The following is a 19,030-nucleotide window of genomic DNA, read 5'->3' on the forward strand; positions in this document are numbered from 1 at the left end:
GTTCTAGTTATGCTAATTAGATATGATGACCCGGACAAACATGGGATCTTTGATCACACACAAGTTTGGGGAGGCTGAAAACAATGCTGAAATAGGCAATTGGCTACTGGACCCTCCCATGAACGAGGCCAAATCCGAATTTCAGTTCATCCACAAACGCAGAAGGATGAAGACTGGGGCCCCGAGGAGCAAAACAAAAATATATATTAGTCTGAAGCAGGAAATTAGACTTTATTTTTTAAAAGAAGGGAAAAAAGACTTTCTTTCAGCAGGACAACCACCAAATATCCCAACCTCCTCACCCCACGGAGCTCAGATAACAGTGGAGCCCAAGGAAATATTAAGACCAAGTCTTTACCTTCACAAGGCTCCCAGACTTGCTGGAATGACAAGATATCAGAGCTAGTATATTAGATAGTCAGGTTCATCATTGAGGGTCAAAGAGAAAAAAATACAGATGTGATTTAACATCAGGAAGAAGCACTCCTCTGGAAACAATGGCTCAAACCCCTGTCCAGACCACTCAGTAGCTTGCAACCTGAGCGCTGGGAACTGTGGGGTCTTCCATTTCCATACTCCAGCAATCAACAGGCTGAACAAATAAAACACGGCACACACACTCATTACCACCCATCTGCTTGCTATGTGCGATGCACCGCCTTAAGTACTTCACACATAATAATTTATCATTTAATCCTGTGACATAGACACTATCATGATTCCCATCTCAGAGGTGAGGAAAACTCACCCGGTGACCCATGGTGTGTTCAGTGATGAAGCTTCAGGTCTCCACTATGTGCAGACCCCACATAGCGGTCTACTGTTTTTCAAATGCATGAAAATGGAGCTGTAATCTCTAAAATAAATAAGTAAATAAATGTTTTATGAAACGTGTAGTAGCTGTTTTGGTCAGTAGTATAGTTTGTTTTCTCAGTCCACAGACACCAAAAGTAGCAAGAATTGATGAGTGTCCTTAACATTTCTGGTGTTACATTTTTACACCCATCATATTGGTGATGTTCTAATTCTTAGGTTGGGTGGTATATTCCCAGAGCTCATTATGCTGCTGTGTTACATAACATGTGTATGTGCATACTCATCTCACATTCTCTTGAATTATTTGAGTATCACATAATTATTTTAATGTTTAAGAAGATTGTCAGAAGATTGTAAAGGTCAAAACAGCACCTTTAAAAACACGGGGTTTAAAACCAAGGGTCCTGGGAACGTCCCTGGTGGCACAGAAGTTAAGAATCCGCCTGCCAATGCAGGGTACATGGGTTCGATCCCTGGTCCAGGAAGATCCCATGTGCCTTGGGACAAGTAAGCCCATGCGCCACACCTACTGAGCCTGCGCTCTAGAGCCCGCGAGCCACAACTACTGAGCCTGCGTGCTGCAACAAGAGAAGCCACAGCAATGAGAAGCCTGTGCACCGCAACGAAAAGTAGTCCCTGCTCACCGCAACTAGAGAAAGCCCACGTGCAGCAACAGAGACCCAATACAGCCAAAAATAAAAAAAAAGGGTCTTCGTGTCTGAGGGATGGGCCTGGCGTTAGGGAGATGTACCACGTGAGTTCCCGCCGGCTCATTCTGGCAATAACAAAACTAACCACAGCACGGGTCATCTACAGAGTAAGAGTAAGGTGGATGATGGGGGGGTGCTGTCTTCCTCTAGCAAAGGGGGAGTTCCGGGAGGATTGTGAATGACTGATGATACCACTGAAAAGAATTACAGTAAGGCCCCTACACACGAGCCTTCAATCTGTGAAGGTGCGGTCCACCAACGTCAGCCAGCCGTGAGTGAAACTGCAGCTTCCTCCGTCTCCTGTTGCTGGCGACCCTTCAGCTCTACCATCTCCCACCTCCTCTCCCTCCTCCAGTCAGTAACTCTTCCTGCCTGTTCACTCAGTGCCAGCCCGTGTGCCAGCTGTCGTGCTGGACTACTGTACTTTTCAAGGTACTGTACCGTAAGATTAAAAATGTGGTTTTTTGTGTGTTTGTTTTTTATGTATTGTGTGAAAAGTATTATAAACCGATCACAGTACAGTACTATATAGCCGATTGTGTTAGTTGGGTACCTAGGCTAACTTTGTTGGACTTACGAACAAACTGGACTTACAAATGTGCTCTCAGAACAGAACTCGTTCGTATGTAGGGGGCTTACTGTACGTTGTTAAACATCTTTAATGGGAACACTAATTTAAACGGGCTGGGAAAGGCAGGAGGAAGAGGAGGGAAAGAACAAAACACCTGTGTATACTTTCTATATTGACTGTAAGTTTTACAATCTGAAAAATATAATGTAAATAACTAGAAAAAAATTCTAGAAATAAGGTCCTGCTCTAGGATCCAAGAACCCAGTGCCTACTGCCCCCTCCCCACCCCCTTCCATCTCCCAGCCCCTCAACCACTCATTGACTGAATGAGCACAGCACTTCCTCCCTGGAAACCTTTCCCTCTGGTCCTTCCCCATTCCCCCCCACAGGGTTTTCCCCTCTTACAGACCTCTGTATTCTTAGCACTTTGTCCCTATCTCACCATACACACTCATCACATTAGAATAATGACCATTATTTACCAACCACCCGTTTGAAGGTGGGCACTGGCCTAGATACCTGACATACATTCCCTCTTTGTAACCATCACAACTACCCTCATTGATAGATGTTACCATCCCCATAACCTGCCCCAAATCGGTTACCATGTGGGCGACCCAATTCCTTGCTTACTCTGAAGCATATGTTCTTTCTACTGTCAGCATGCGTTCGTGCAAAAGCAGGCACACCTTCAGTGCTCAATTAATATGTGATGACAGACTGAAAGACATAACCTACACTGTTTGCTTCCGACGAAGAAAAAGACGCCGAATAGCATTACTCCAAAGGGAACTTTCCTTTCCTATCCCAACTTGTTCTGTCAGATAATACCCAACGGCCCCAGCATCAAAAGAAACCAGCACACACACAGAGACCAGCCAAACGCAGGTGCAGGAGCCAACAGCAACATAACTGCCAAGGCAACAAGCCAGCACCTTACCCGCCATCCCTGTCCCCTGGCGTTTTGGAAGGCCTTGGCACTGTTACTTTTCACCCTACTAAGGACGGTGTAGAAAAGAAATAGACAGCCTCTAGTGAGTCAACCCCCCATGTCCTCTGAGGGTATCCCCAGTCAGCCAACGAGATTTAGTCAAGGGTAAACACATTTGCTGTAAATCACTGGAAGAAACAGTTTTCTCCTGCATCCCTTTCCAGCCGAGTTCCAACAGAAAAGACTACGATGAAATTCCCAGTTACGTTATGGTATTAAAATTTCATCTGCAATAGCCCTTTTGGTTGCCTACCTAAACAGGACAGTTTGCATAGCATACAGCACAGCGCCAAGCCCAGAGCGAGGGCTCCAAAAAAAGTTTCTATTTTTATTGGAATACAAATTCATGCAGCCGATAACTATTTGATACCACGCCTCAGGAGCTATGCCATGATGGGGTTAAGCGCTAAAGCAAAATCAAAACCTTCCCTCCACGGACCTTTTTGTCAAAAGGCTATTGTTTGGGTATCTAGGCGCTGCGGTGCGTTGGCCCACCGCGCAGACGCGCTTGCCACAGGAAGTCCAGAATCACCTGGAACCCAGTATTAAGAAAATATTTCTTCCCATGGGCTTTCAGTAAGGTGGAATGGCTTCCTTCGTGAGCTGAAACAGTTTTTAGGTTTTCAGTTTTATTATTGTCGGGGAAGGCCCCTTTACCACGCGGGCCATTTCCTGCAAACGGGCAGCTCGCAGCACTTCGCCGAGCCCCAGGCGCACGCCGGCCCCGCTCCGGGGACACCCGGTCGCCTCCCCGGCCCTGCGCGCCCGGGTAACGCTCTCCGCTCGCTCTGCGTTCAGCTCGCGCGCCCAGCCAGGCGGGGAGGCCGGCCGCCCGCGTCTCGGGCCGGGGAGACGCACGCGCGGCGCCCACGTCCGGCGGCGCGGCGTCGGACGCTGCGGAGGATCGAGAAGGATCTGGAAGAATCCGGTTAGACCGGGGGGACGGGGGGGTGGGGGAGGCCGGGAGAGCGCGCCGCGGGAGCGAGGGCTGGCCTGGGAGTCCGAGGGTCCCAGGACCGGGGCGGGGCCAGGCGGCCGGCGGGAGGAACGAACCAGAAACCACCTTTCGCAGGAGCGCCCTGAGCGCCAGAGCCCGAACCGGCCGCCGTCTCTAGAAAGTTCTCCCCCCACGTCCTTCGCGGCCGCCCGGCTCCTCCCAGCCCCTCCCTCCGCGGCGGTGGGACCAATCGCTCCCCCGGCCGCCCACGACCCACCTCCTGCGCCCGCCCGCCGCGGAGCAGAGGTGCGCGAGCCACGGCCGGCCGCCCGCACAGCCGCGCACTGACCGGCGCCCGCTGCCCGAGGAACGGCACGATGACCGCAGAGGAGACGAAGGCTGCAGAGAGCGGAGCGCAGTCGGCGCCGCTGCCCCTCGAGGGGGTGGACATCAGTCCCAAGCAGGATGAGGGAGTGCTTAAGGTAAGGGGCGGGGGCGCCCCGGGGCGGCGGGGGGCGCCGAGAGCCCGTCGCCGCCGCGCTTCAGTAGCCGGCCGGGGCTCGGGGCTCGGACGGCCGCCTCTGCAGCCTCCCGGCCGGCCGTTGACCGCGGCGTGCAGCCGTGGCCGGGCGCACCGCCTTGCTGGTCGGGCCGCCGGTTCGGGGCGGGAGGGCGGCCACACGCTCGGAAGGAGGAGGTCTGGGCTGAGTGCTCCCCAGTCCCCCAGGCCCGGGAGCGCAGCGCCTGCTCCGGCCGCCGCGTGCGCGGGGAGGGGCGCGCCGGGGGAGCGGGCGCGTGAGCTGCGGGGGGCCGGGCGGCGTGCACCACCCCTCTCTGCGACCCGGGACCTCGCGGCCGGCTCCTTCCCTGCCGCCGCCGCCACCGCCGCCGGGGAGCCCCCCCCGGCCGCCTGCGCCTCGGGGGTGCGGAGCTCGCCGACCCTGGCAGTTAAACATTAGCCAGGACGCGAAGCGGGTTCCAGGAGTTATTTCCTGGCCTGCCGGCCTTTGTGCGACTTGGCGCGCGGACCCGGCGCCCTCCGCCTTCTCGTCACCCCTTTTCTAAAGGCTGGGACCCGGCTAGGTCACCCGCTCGGCCATGCTGTCCCCCTCCCCCCCGCCCCGCTGCATGCCGGGACCTGTAGTTCACCACCCCCCCCCCCGGGCCTTCCTGAGCGCGGGGTGCGGGGCTGGGAGGAGGTGCTTTGCTTGGGCGCCCGAAACCGTGTTACCGCCCAAGGAGCCAGGGGAGGGGTCTGGGACCCAGGCAGCGGGGCATCTTGACCCACGTCAGGACAGCTGGCCGCGGTTCGGAGCTGTTTCTGCGCTGTCCAGGATAGCGAAATCCTAGCCCGGATTCGTGCCGAGTCCTCACCCAGCGTCTCCCCTCCTGGCTTCCCACTGCTCAGCCCCACGTGCGCGTGTGCCCTGGGCGAGCTCGAGACCTCGGGGCGCTCTTAGCTGGTGCAGAACGCACCTGGCTGCTCTGCAGTGGGGACGCGGTGGGGACGCGGCTTTCCGGGAGACTCTTTCTCTTTGATTCTCCGTTCCTTCCCTTTTCCTTTTCTATTGCTATTTAAGTCCACATCCATTCCATCGTGGAAGCTTTCCCTTAGAGGGTGACCACACACGTACCAGGGAGCCCACAGAGCCACCAAATTTTATAAATGGTAAAGAAGAGAAGCAAGAGTCTTAGAAGTTCCTGGGAAATGCTCTAGCCCTGAAACCAAGGACTTCAGTAGCCTGCCAGTCACGAATGCTCAATTCCCAAGTCAGAGCTTAGGGCCTGGTTGCGCGCCCGGGCTCACCTGTGACCTGCTGATTGCTTTTACCTCTCCCGGACTGCTCCTGTTCTTTTCGTTATTCATATTCCTCTTTTCTCTCTAAACTAGATCCTGAGCTGATGACTGATGTTTAGGAAGAATGAGGAAATGTAGCATAAATACTTTTCCCTTTGCTGCTGATAATTATTCAGTCTTTCACCGGTTTAGTCCTGTAACAACTCTGATAGGGATTATGATTACTACTTTACAAATAAGGTCTGGAGAGTGAAAGTGACTTGTACAAGAGCATACCGCAAAAACTTGAACTCAGGTGTTGTTTTGTCTCCAGTGTTTCACACCAAGTCACGTCGTAGTGGAAGACAGGGAGGTCAGTTGGTTCTAACCAAGCTCCACAGCAGTCATTTGATGACGGGATCGTCGAGTTACTTACAAGGAGGCAGGAGAGTCTGTTTACGTTCTGGTCAGAGGCGTGCGGGTAGTCGTGGTGCCTCTGTGTCCATGCCCAGGTGCTCACCTTCTCCCCTTCCTCCAGGTCATCAAGCGAGAGGGCACGGGCACGGAGATGCCCATGATCGGGGACCGAGTCTCTGTCCACTACACGGGCTGGCTGATGGATGGCACCAAGTTTGACTCCAGCCTGGACCGCGAGGACAGATTCTCCTTCGACCTGGGGAAAGGTGGGCATGGTTAGCGGGCTGGTGGGATGGGGGTGTGTGAGCTGTCACAAGCAGAAACAGTATTCTCAGGAGTTCAAAAAGGAAGGCTTTGTTACAATCTTAATTTTTTTCTTTTTTTTTGTTTCCACTGTCCTGAAACCATGTTGATTTTTTAAAATTTTTATTTATTTCCTTGTTGCGTCAGATCTTAGTTGTGGCAGGCAGGCTCCTTAGTTGCAGCTCACCGGCTCTTTAGTTGTGGCATGCGAACTCTTAGTTGCGACATGTGTGTGGGATCTAGTTCGAGGACCAGGGATCGAACCCAGGCCCCCTGAATTGGGAGCGCCGAGTCTTAACCACTGCGCCACCAGGGAGGTCCTGGAACTGTATTGATTTTTATCTCTCATTCCCCTGATCACCTCTGAACGCCTTGCTTCCTCTTCAAGGATGGACTGCCTTGTTTTCTTGAACCCCTTTGTTCCAGAGTTGAGTGGTTTGTTTTTTTTTGTTTTTTTTTAAAGTGGTCTGCAAGCAGGTTTTCTACCTTCCTGGTCCCATTTCTAAAGAGTGTCCAGCTTCCCCTTGGGCATGGGACAGTAAGTCTCTGAGGCCACTGTTTGAACTCAGAGTCAGATCCCTGCCAAGGAGAACCTGTTTGTTTTCTTCCTTTTTTTTTTTTTTTTTAAATATATTTATTTATTTATTTTTCACTGTGTTGGGATTTTGTTGCTGCACACGGGCTTTCTCTAGTTGCGGCGAGCGGGGGCTACTCTTCGTTGTGGTGCATGTGCTTCTTGTTGTGGCTTCTCTTGTTGCAAAGCACAGGCTTCAGTAGTTGTGGCACGTGGGCTCAGTAGTTGTGTCTCGTGGGCTCTAGAGCGCGGGCTCAGTAATTGTGGTACACGGGCTTAGTTGCTCCACGACATGTGGGATCTTCCTGGACCAGGGCTTGAACCCGTGTCTCCTGCATTGGCAGGCGGATTCTTAATCACTACGCCACCAGAGAAGTCTCGATCTATTTGTTTTCTGTACCTACAGGGGAGGTCATCAAGGCTTGGGATATTGCTGTAGCGACCATGAAGGTGGGGGAAGTGTGCCACATCACCTGCAAGCCAGAATACGCCTACGGTTCGGCGGGCAGCCCTCCCAAGATCCCTCCCAACGCCACGCTTGTGTTCGAGGTGAGTGGCCACAGAGAGCAAGGCAAAGAGCCAGCCTTGTCTCAGCCCAGGGCCTGGCTGCCCTCCAGCGCTTCCTGCCTCTCGGAGACAATGTAGCGAAGGCTGAGGGCCTGCCCTCGGGGGAAGGGGAGGAATGGAGAGAGCGGCTAGCTTTGCCATGCATGTAACCTGCTGCTGCCAGAAAGTGGTCAGTGACGAGGAGGGTTCAGGTGGGAAGAGGTAGCCACGCACCCCTTTTCAGACTTGAAGCAGCAGGGTGAGGGCTTGAGGCCTGTTTATCTCTGGGGCGGTGCCCAGAGGCGATGGGTCCTAACTGAAAGGAATCAGGAGGTCATTATCTACATAGAGTGGTGACTGACAGCAGAGAATATTGGAGCTCCGGAGACGATAGGAGGGGAGAGACGCCCGCCGCGTGGGTCGGGGGACGATAGGAGGGGAGAGACGCCCGCCGCGTGGGTCGGGGGACGATAGGAGGGGAGAGACGCCCGCCGCGTGGGTCGGGGGACGATAGGAGGGGAGAGACGCCCGCCGCGTGGGTCGGGGGACGATAGGAGGGGAGAGACGCCCGCCGCGTGGGTCGGGGGACGATAGGAGGGGAGAGACGCCCGCCGCGTGGGTCGGGGGACGATAGGAGGGGAGAGAGGCCCGCCGCGTGGGTCGGGGGACGATAGGAGGGGAGAGACGCCCGCCGCGTGGGTCGGGGGACGATAGGAGGGGAGAGAGGCCCGCTGTGTGGGGTGGGGGATGATAGGAGGGGAGAGACGCCCGCCGCGTGGGTCGGGGGATGATAGGAGGGGAGAGAGGCCCGCTGTGTGGGGTGGGGGATGATAGGAGGGGAGAGATGCCCGCTGCGTGGGGCGGGGAGGAGAACCTTTGCCGAGGAGCTGGAACGTGACAGTGTTCACACTTGAAGGTGGTTGAGCCCCACCGAGTGGATGCCGGGAGAACGTTGGGAAGGCTGGCGAGAGGCGTTGGGTGGCTGCTGACGCCCGTCGGGCCGAGCTTGTCCAGTAGCTGGGTTGGGGCTGTCTGGAGAGCACACTGTTACGGGAGTAGCGAGCGCACAGAGTGATCTCCTGAGGTGGAGTGAAGCCCTGCGGCCTGCCCGCGTCTGCCTAAGCTGAGCCAGGGCAGCTCCCGGGAACCTCGCAGAACTGCCACTTGGGCCACTCCCGCTGTTGCTGCCCTCGTGGTCAGACCTGCTCTGGCATTTACTAGGGACTCTTCCGAGCGAGAGAGGAGCTGTGACCCCTTGCACCCTGTCCCACAGGTGGAGTTGTTTGAGTTCAAGGGAGAGGACCTGACGGACGAAGAAGACGGCGGGATCATCAGGAGAATCCGGGCTCGGGGGGAAGGCCACGCCAAGCCCAACGATGGCGCCCTCGTGGAGGGTGAGGCGGGGCAGGGGGGGTTTCGGTCGGGTTCTGGTGTGCACGCCCCGGGTCGCCTGTCCTTGTAGTACCCTCCTCTGTGAAGCGAGGGGCTGAACCACATCCTCCTGACACTCCTGCACGTGTGAGAAGGCCGAAGGGCGTTTGGGGAGCAGGAAGTGACGAGGCAATGGGGGCGGCTGTGGCGGCATCCTTCCTCAGTCTCCTGCCTGCTTTCACGCCAGTTGCGCTGGAAGGGTACTACAAGGACCAGATCTTTGACCGCCGGGAGCTCCGCTTTGAGGTCGGCGAGGGGGAGAGCGTGGATCTGCCTTGTGGGCTGGAGAAAGCCATTCAGCGCATGGAAAAAGGAGAACATTCCATCGTGTATCTCAAGCCCAGGTGAGGTACACTTTGGCCCAGGTGTGGCAGTCTGTAGAACAGGTGGGTGGGCCAAGGTCAGATCTACTCGTCCACACTGAGTTGTGTAACCGGCCCTTTGTACGCCTCCCCTGCGTGTGGTCACCGGGCTCTGGGCACCCTGCACGCACGCCATCACGATCTCCTTGAATCCAAACCTGATGTTTTCAGTCATGCTGCTACAGCTTCCCTTTTCTAGTGACATCAAGATTTTCATCTTCTGTTCATTCAGTCATTAACTGTATTTACTGAAACACACCTACTGTGTGCCGGACACAGTGCTGAAAATCCTTAGTTATTCAGAGACACTGTTGCCACCTTCTAGTGACTCATTGCTCTGTGGGCTACCATTTAAATTAGTAATCGTGCCTGTGTGTCATGTAAGTTATTAGAAAGATTTGTAACATGCTAAGTGAGAGCCCAAGGAATTGTGTGAAGGGGTCAGGGAAGGTTTTGCCAAGCAGGAAACATCTGAACCAAGACCGAAGCGATGAGGAGGTACTTTGCAGGAAACAGGAAGCCCTTTCAGTGTGGAGCAGGTTAAGTGCTGCTGAGATGACCTAGCGTTTTCCTGCCCCACAGCTATGCTTTTGGCAGCGTTGGGAAGGAAAAGTTCCAGATCCCACCAAATGCTGAGCTGAAGTATGAAGTACAGCTCAAGAGTTTTGAGAAGGTGAGTTTGTTCAAGGTCTTCCCTACCCTGAAGTCAGGTCCCACCCTGGACGTGACTCCCTGGGGTGGCTGACAACTTTGTTTCTCCCTTGGGGTACGGCAGGCCAAGGAGTCCTGGGAGATGAGTTCAGAGGAGAAGCTGGAGCAGAGCACTATAGTGAAGGAGCGGGGCACCATGTACTTCAAGGTGAGCCTGCCGCGTGGCCCTGAGCACGCTCCCGAGGACCTGTCCCCAAGTGGACCCGAGCCGCCTGGTCAGGCCGGCGGTAGGGGTTGGGCGGGGCGGGGCTTTCTCACGCCTGTGGGCCACCGGTGTCCACAGGGTACGACAGCTGGGGGCCACCGAAGCTGTGCCGGGTGCCTGAGCCTCCCTCCCGTTCCAGGAAGGCAAGTACAAGCAGGCTCTGCTGCAGTACAAGAAGATTGTGTCCTGGCTGGAATTCGAGTCGAGTTTCTCTAACGAGGACGCACAGAAGGCGCAGGCCCTTCGGCTGGCCTCCCACCTCAACCTGGCCATGTGTCACCTGAAGCTGCAAGCCTTCTCAGCTGCCATTGAGAACTGCAATAAGGTGAGAGAGCGAGGGCAGTGTTCACGGGCAGGCTTGGGCGAGCTGCCGGCGTGTCTGGAACTTGCCCGCAGTGACTAGGGCAGAGGTAGCAGGACGGAGCCGTGGGGCTCTCAGGTGCTGGGCCCAGAGGCAGGGCTGTGGGAAGCAAGTGGTTTGGCCTTAGTGGTCGGAGGCAGTGGCGCAGCGGTGGGCAGAAACACTGGATGGAAGGACTGGCTCCGCGTTCTCTCCTCCCCGGCTCTTTGCCTCTCCCTCCTATGCACCCACTTTAGTCTAAAGAGATGGACTTTCCTGGCGGTCCAATGGTTAAGACTGTGCTTCCGCTGCAGGGGGCACAGGTTCCATCCCTGATCGGGGGACTAAGCCACATGGCACGGCCAAAAAAAAAAAAAGAGCGTGGAAATGTCACAGGTTCTTCTGTTTCATCTAAAGACCTGTCTTCCCTGTCTGTCTCTTGGACTAAACGAGGTGCCTTCCTAGCCCTTGGTCCTTTCCGTGTGGTGCCCAAGGCTCGTTCTTCCTGGGGTGGGGCCTCATCCCGCTGAGGGCTGCCTCGGGAACCAGTGCTGGCCAGAGAAGCTGCAGGATCTGAGGTCTCGCTGCTGTGTGCTCCCTGTGTCTCAGGCCCTGGAACTGGACAGCAACAACGAGAAGGGCCTTTTCCGCCGGGGAGAGGCCCACCTGGCGGTGAACGACTTTGACTTGGCACGGGCTGATTTCCAGAAGCTCCTGCAGCTCTACCCCAGCAATAAAGCAGCCAAGGCCCAGCTGGCTATCTGCCAGCAGCGGATCCGCAAGCAGCTCGAGCGGGAGAAGAAGCTCTACGCCAACATGTTTGAGAGGCTGGCTGGGGAGGAGAGCAAGGTGAGGCTGGGGACGGGAGCGGTTAGGGGGGACAGGGACAGAGGCATCCCTTCGTCCCCAGCACAGCCCGGGCGGGCCCTTTGGGCCTGTGCCGACCCTGGAAGCCTGGAGCAGCAGCCCGGGTCTCCCCCCACCCCGTCTGGCCCCCTGTGTCAGGAGTTGGCTACTATGATGGTCTTTCCAGCCTACGTTCTCTGCCTGTTTAAAACTCAGGTTTCAGAAACTGAGGTTTAAATAGGTAACACACGTACATGGTTAAATTCAGACTGCACAGGTGTAGTGGAAAGGCTCCCTCCCCCACCCAGTGTGCCAGCGGGACAGACAGTGATCCCTGGCGACAGGCAGCGGGCTCTGCCTGCCGCTTTGTGCATCGTGCTCTCTTCATACCTGGAAGCTTATTTTACATCAGCGTGTGAAGCTTTACGTTCGCTCCTAGGCTCACGCAGTCTTCCAGTGTGTGGATGCACCGTATCTTCCTTACCCAGGTCCCTAGTTCTTAGTCTCCCAGTGTTCTAAACCTGCACTGATAGAAATAGAATGCAAATTATATTTGGAATTTAAAATTTTCTAATAGCTGTGTTTAAAAAAAAATAAAATAGGTGAAATTAATTTTAATATTTCATTCACCCAAGGTATCTAAATATTGCAACGTGTAATTTTTTTAATTGCATTTTTTTCAGATTAAGCCTTCAAAATCCAATGTGTATTTTATACTTAAATTGTTTTGAACTATCTGTATTTAAAGTGTTCAGTAGGCACATATGGTAGTAGCTGCCGTGGACAAGTAGACTTTTATACAGTGTTGCCATCAAGTGAATTCATTAATTTTGTACATGAGCAGGTGTATCTTTAAGTCGTACATGGAAAGGGAATTGCTGTGTCCCTATAATTCTGTTAGCAGTTAGTATTTTTTTATTAACTTGGGCACGAGTATTTCTGGGTACAGACGACACCTGGTGTCAGTGTGTGCTAGGTGATCACTTGGGTGCAGGCAGGTGAGAGTGGGGATGTGGGTAAGAGTCACCTTTACCGTCAGGGGGCAAATGAGAACTGGAATTCACCCCCTTCCCCCTCTCCCTTCTCGCAGGCCAAGGCCACGGCTGCAGGAAACCAGCCCGCTGACACGGAGATGAAGGATGAGCAGAAGAACGATGTGGCAGGGGGCCAGCCTCAGGTGGAGGCGGAAGCTTAGCCCCGCCCAGCCCTGCTCCCGGCTGCCTGCCCCCTCCTCCCTACCCTCCTCCACCCTGTTAGTTTTGTAAAAACTGAAGAACTTTGAGTGAATTAGACCTTTATTTTTCTATCGGGTTCGATGGTGGCTTTGGGGGAAGGGGGAAAGGAGCAGGCTGGGGGATTGAGGTCGGGGGGGTCATTTTAGGTGGTGTCACCCCCTTCCCTTCCCCCATTCCACGTGAACGAATGTCCCTCCACACGCACACTCACGAGAACGTTATTTATTTTGCTTCCTCTGTCTTCTCTGTCCGTCTTTCAGGTGGTAGAAGGGGGCATGCGGTAGGGATGTGAGGTCTGATGAGAAGGCGGGGTGGAGGGGGGACCCCTGGACAGCCCCTTCCCCCCCAGTTCCTCCTCGCGGACGTGGGTGCTAGGGGCATGGGAAGCACTGCTGTGCCCGTTACCTCCCCTTTCCTCGCCCCAGGTGGTGTGGCTGGTGTGGTGACCACCCCTGTGCCCCCTCCCGTCAGTGTCCCTCCTCAGCCAGGCGTGTCCCACCCCCTCAGCCTCTTCCCTGCACTTGCTGAAGGTACAGGCTCGCCTCAAGTTCTGTGCTTGAGCAATAAAGTGGAAACAATAAAACCTGGGTGTTGGGCAGCCCTTTGTGTTTGGCCTCGGAGTGGGGGGCGTGGGCGGCTACGCCAGGGGGCAGAACTAAGAGAGTCGCCCACCCCGAGCAGGGCCTCCTGCGCACCACACGGGCTGTAGCGGGGCCTGCGCTCAAAGCCTGCCCGTGGGTCTCCCACACTCCACCCCCCAGCAGCCTGGCAGGTTTTTAGTAGCTCTGGTTTTTCTTCCCTGACACTTGGGAAGAGGAAAATATATAAACATCTAAACTACATTGGGACCAAGCGACTGAGTTTGCTTTGAGGTTAGATTTGTCTACTTCTGCCCAACTGATCCAGTGGAAAGTTCAAGCTGTCTTGGTTTCCTAACAGTGAAAGCCCTGGTGTGACCCACGCCTGTCGCCCTTTACACAAGGGAAGAGGGAAGAACAGTCGTCAAGCCCGGCAGCACCGGCAGCCCCGCAGGCCCACTGTCCAGCTTGCGCCTTGGCCTTAGTGGGGACAAGCTTATGCTTTTTCCTTAGGCTTAGGGTTTGTGTCTGGGTCTCTGGTATTTCAGGATTAGACTTGCCCCTGCAGCCCATGATAATAGCTAACCCTCACTGAGCACTTCTGATGTAAGCCCAGCCTCACACAGATTAACTTAATCTTAATCTTGTAACTATCCTACAAAAAAGGTATTGCCCCATATTACAGATGAGGAAACCAAGGGTCAGAACTTAAATGGAAAGATGATCTGCCTGGAATGTGAGATGACCTCTTGAACAAATCCAAACTGCCCTGAGGTTCATGTGACCTTAGGCGAGTTGAGCCTCTTTGCTCATCTGCAAAAATGGAGACAAAAAGCATGCCTGAGATTCCCTCCCCTCTGGATGCTTCTGTAGGATTCCAAGAATTTGAAACAGAGCGGAAAAAAAAACCCCAAACCATAACTGCACATCTGTAGAACCCTGGAAACTGGACAAGCCTTGGTTTATGTACCATTAAAACTGTCTTCTGGGCTTCCCTGGTGGCACAGTGGTTGAGAATCTGCCTGCTCGTGCAGGGGACACGGGTTCGAGCCCTGGTCTGGGAGGATCCCACGTGCCGCGGAGCAACTAGGCCCGTGAGCCACAACTACTGAGCCTGCGCGTCTGGAGCCTGTGCTCCACAACAAGAGAGGTCCGTGCGCCGCGATGAAGAGTGGCCCCCGCTTGCCACAGCTAGAGAAAGCCCTCGCACAGAAACGAAGACACAATACAGCAAAAATTAAGAGTTAGGACTTCAACATATTCATTTAAAAAGAAAAAAAGTTTTAGTACAGTGGCCAGAAGTCTTTAAGGTTAAAAATAAATGCACTAGCTACTCCACTCTGCTCTGGGTCGGGTGCAACTCTATTTCCCAGTCAGTCACACCCTCCTCACCAACCCTTAAATCTTTCCATATGCAGAGAATGTGTGGAGTAAAGAGAACCAGTGGCAACCAGAACTGAGCTGTTCCTGCAGACTACCACGTGGTCTCTGGAAGATCTTAAATGAGGTTTATCTTGTCCTAGTGCTGGTCCAAACGTCAAGTTCTATAGATTTTTATCTCCCGGGTATTTGCAGTCCCCGTTCCAGCAGCCCTTTCCCAGCACCCCCACGTGCCCCGACCCCATACGCCTGTCCTGTGAAAGGCTCCCCCGCATTCCCGTGTGCGCCCCTGCGGGTCACCGTGTGCTGCGTCCCAGTCGACTCCCTCCGACCGCTTAGGCGCTGACCGCGCCTTCCCAGCCCGTTTGGGCTGCAGGTCACACCCCGCGGGCCTGGGCCAGCCTGCCGTCCCAGCATCGGTGCACTGGACTCCACCAGCCACACCAGTCTGAGTGAGAGGGTGAATTGTGAATCTCATTTCAGTTGGAGAAATAACACGTGGAAGACATTTTAGCCAGGACTAGTACCAGGTAGTCCCTTTTTAGGAAACTATTGCTTGGAAATAGAGAAACAGTCTTAAAGACCAACCTTCCCGGTCCCAAACCAGCACTCCTCAAAGCCTTGTAACCCTTAGGTTGAACGGACAGTGGGCTTAGGGCAGTGCTGAAAAAAAGCCAATGCAAGTGTGAGAAGACATTCTTGTCCTCTTTCTGGAAATCGTTATTGCTGACTTTACGGCTGCAGTTCCCCAGCTGCTCGCCAACCTCGGATAACGGATGCACCAACTATCCTTAATTGTAAAACACAACAAAACCTTATTTAGCACGTAATGAACGCTCAATATACCACTGTGGGGGGCAAAGTGAGAACGTGAAAGACTCACAAAGTGGTTCTAGGGACGAATGATCAAGAAAAAGCAGTGCCTTAGTGAACTGAGAGTTCCTTGCCTAGAAGAGAGGACCAGCCATACCCTGTCCCCCAACCGAAGACAAGCACGTTCCCTTCAGATCTCCAGTCTCCAGTTCCACGGTTAGAAGTGCCTCACACATAAAATGGTTACGTTTGTATTTTTTTTTTTTATTGAGGTGAAATTCACATGGTTTTAACCATTTAAAGCGAACAATTCCGTGGCCTTTAGTCCGGTTACAATGTTGCACAAGCACCAACTCTAGCCGCTCCTGAAACATTTTACCGCCCTTCACGTTTCAAGCCCATGTCCTGACGTTTGGGCTTCGGTGGCAAGAACGACTGTCCATGCTTCAGTTAATGGCCAGTAGAGTCCTGAACAGGCAACAGCTCTGACGGGTTCTGATGGGGGCGGGCGGGGGAAACGCCACGCAAGTGCAGTGGGCTCTGAATGACCATCTCGCTCAGAGCAGGGCCCACACTGCTGTTCTGCCTAACGGCCGGGTAAGGCAAGTGTGAGGACAGCTTTCTGCGCTTCGCGACCTCTAGAACCTTCAGCATGCTAAGGTGCACTGTGAACCACACTTGTGGAAGTCTCACTCTGAGCCCACTGGAAGCTCTGGCCCCACCCTCAGGATGGTGAGTGGCTCTGGGCCTCACATGCAGAAAGAGATTCATTTCAAGGTCCTGTCTCCCCTCTGGGCACCCTAGGCCGACACCCGGAACAGGCCCACCCCGTCTACTCGTGCAGAAAGAGGGGGACGAAGAAGCTCCCTAGAAACGCTTTCTGCTTAACACACCTCCCCTTCCCCTGCCATTCGCACGTTTCTACTGAAGCTATTGTTCGGCTACGCCCACACAAACACCGTATCCAAGTCATCTAACCAGGAAGACCGCCTGGTTAGGCAGTGCTGGGGAGGAAGCCAAAATCCACGCTGAGAGAGCGCTTGGCCTAAATGAGACGAGCTCTAGATAGTGCCGCTGGAGACCCGCCAACCATCTCACTAAAAAGGGCCGACAACAGGGGTCTCCTTGCGGAGCCAGGGCTCTGTCTGCGTGGCTCTGCCATGCCTGGGCCTGTGTTCCACTCACTGGGACCGTAACACTCACTGCAGTTAAAGTAACTGGCGCAGCGGGGAGAGGCATGGGGCAGGGAGGCTTGATTCTCGCCATGTTTCTGGGAGACCTATCTTTCCTTCCTTTCTAACTTTGTTTGGCCCTCTTGACAAAAGCCAAAAGGCACTGTATCCAAGTTGCAGTCATAATGACATGACCTTCATGAAATGACAAACACAGAGCAAACAAAAACAGGCACCCTGGCACAGGAAGGTCAAGAACAAGAAGCCCAAGTTATAAATCAAGGCACGGTGGGCGCCGGGTCAGGGTCCCATTTCAGAGAGCTGGGGCAGGCCAGGGCCCTGGGAGACAGGAGCAAGGTGATCCTCATCTATTTTGCCCTGGATTATTAATTATTTTATTTTACTATTTCATTCACAGGGCTGGGAAAAGAGAAAACAATGGAGTCATACATACAGTGAAAAGAAACAATTCAGAACTAAATAAGTTTACACTTATTAGAGGGAAACATTTTAAAATTTATTGTTTTTCCACCCTTAACCCTAGTATGAAGCTTAGGGTTTGAGCCAGGATGAGAGAACACGTGGTAGTGCGGTACAAAGCAGCATGCAACTCCTCCGTACGCAGATGGATTTAAAGCACCAGGTACACACATGGGACCCAGAGCCTTGGAATGGACCTGGCCAGCCCCACAATACACCACAAGAAACAGAAACCTAAGGGTACCTACAGTCCCCAGCGTCTGTCCAGACTATCTCCTCTTTGCCGTTCTGACCTACTGCTTCCTGTTCCCATCTTATCTGGCCATAAGAGCCACAGGATCTCTAGGGGCCATCCCCTCCCTAGCTATCACTTGTAAAGCATGTTGCACATATATTATTTCATGCAATTAGTGCAACCACCCTGTGACCTTGTCTCCTTATTCCAGTTTTTTGGATGAATAAACGGGTTCGGCAAGATAAAGCAACAAGGCAGAAAATGATGGAGGTGGGACTCAAACCAGAATTGTTTGAGCCAAAACCCCACATCCTTTCTGTCATTGACTGCCAGAGTTCCTAGCAAAGTCCTCAGGCTAGAAATCACGGTCCCCTCCGGTCCCCTCCCCGGTCCCAGACAAAAAGGTCCTGCCCTCCAGGGCCTTCTCCCACTATGTTCAGATGTAGAAAGTAGGCCAGCCCTGATCCAACATCCCCAGGTGAGGTAGACGTCCTTATTTTTACAATGTTGACCCCTGAAAGACCAACGTGTAGATCAGTCTGGGCCTGCAAACCTAAACCTAAAAATATACCGAACACCTGTAGAATCTCACAAATAATACTTTTGATATCCTGATTGATGAGGCCCAAAGCAAGGCTGCACTGGATTCAACATGGAAGGTTTCCCCGAGGCCAGCCTTGATGGCGATGTCCCATTTACGCTACGGAGGGGGGCCCCCGAGGGAGGGAAGCAAGAGTTTTGTGCTGGGGGGGCCAGAGCAGACCCAGAATCCCAGCGACCCCGATTTCTAGCCTGAGGACTTTGCTAGGAACTCTGGCAGTCAATGACAGAAAGGACGTGGGGTTTTGGCTCGAACAATTATGGTCTCAGCCCCACCTCCATCACTTTCTGCCTTGTTGCTTTATCTTGCTGAACCCGTTTATTCATCCAAAAAACTGGAATAAGGAGACAAGGTCACAGGGTGGTTGCACTATTTACATGAAACAATAATTGTGCAATGTGCTTTACAAGTGAGTTTCAAACTTTTACCCACAGAGCACACCCACCGTGGGACAAAAAAAGTATTTTTTTGATAAGCCGGTATATACACGTATAAATATATACAATTGAAACAAAGGTTTCACAAAAATAATACTTACCTTAACTACTCGAGATTACTTGGCATTTTCTCTTTTTTTTTTTTTTTTTTTTTTTTGCGGTACGCGGGCCTCTCACTGCTTGTGGCCTCTCCCGTTGCGGAGCACAGGCTCCGGACGCGCAGGCTCAGCGGCCATGGCTCACGGGCCCAGCCACTACGAGGCATGTGGGATCCTCCCGGATCGGGGCACGAACCCGTGTACCCTGCATTGGCACGCGGACTCTCAACCACAGTGCCACTAGGGAAGCCCTGCATTTTCTATTCTATTTCGGTTTTTAAAAAGCTGGTCCGATTCACTACCCTCATTTCAAGACTCATAATGGGGAGCTACGCAGTTTTTTTTAAAACACTGTTGGAAACCACACACTCATCGGCTATTACGATTATTATGATTCTCAGGGATGGTCTGACGGCTGGGAATCTTCACTGCCAGGGCAACAAAGGACAAGGTCAAGGTTATTA

At 53.6% G+C, this 19,030-nt stretch overlaps 1 protein-coding gene across 1 annotated transcript; it reads left to right on the forward strand.

The window, feature by feature from the left end:
- The first annotated feature begins 4,145 nt into the window (after positions 1-4,145).
- Positions 4,146-12,824, forward strand: FKBP4 (FKBP prolyl isomerase 4). Its single transcript, XM_060024117.1, has 10 exons — positions 4,146-4,507; positions 6,341-6,485; positions 7,503-7,645; positions 8,916-9,036; positions 9,261-9,417; positions 10,018-10,108; positions 10,211-10,294; positions 10,491-10,676; positions 11,301-11,540; positions 12,628-12,824. Exons 1-10 carry the CDS (start codon positions 4,403-4,405, stop codon positions 12,730-12,732), a joined length of 1,377 nt encoding a protein of 458 aa, XP_059880100.1. The 5' UTR covers positions 4,146-4,402; the 3' UTR covers positions 12,733-12,824.
- The last annotated feature ends 6,206 nt before the right edge of the window (positions 12,825-19,030 follow it).

The sequence above is a fragment of the Delphinus delphis genome, chromosome 11, assembly GCF_949987515.2.
Source record: "Delphinus delphis chromosome 11, mDelDel1.2, whole genome shotgun sequence".
NCBI classification, from domain to species: Eukaryota; Metazoa; Chordata; class Mammalia; order Artiodactyla; family Delphinidae; genus Delphinus; species Delphinus delphis.

Coding starts and splice junctions, on each gene's coding strand:
- FKBP4 (XM_060024117.1), top strand. CDS start 4,403: ATGACCGCAGAGGAGACGAAGGCTGCAGAGAGCGGAGCGCAGTCGGCG. Junction 9,418..10,017: donor ATCGTGTATCTCAAGCCCAG/GTGAGGTACACT, acceptor CCTGCCCCACAG/CTATGCTTTTGGCAGCGTTG. Junction 11,541..12,627: donor TGGCTGGGGAGGAGAGCAAG/GTGAGGCTGGGG, acceptor CCCTTCTCGCAG/GCCAAGGCCACGGCTGCAGG.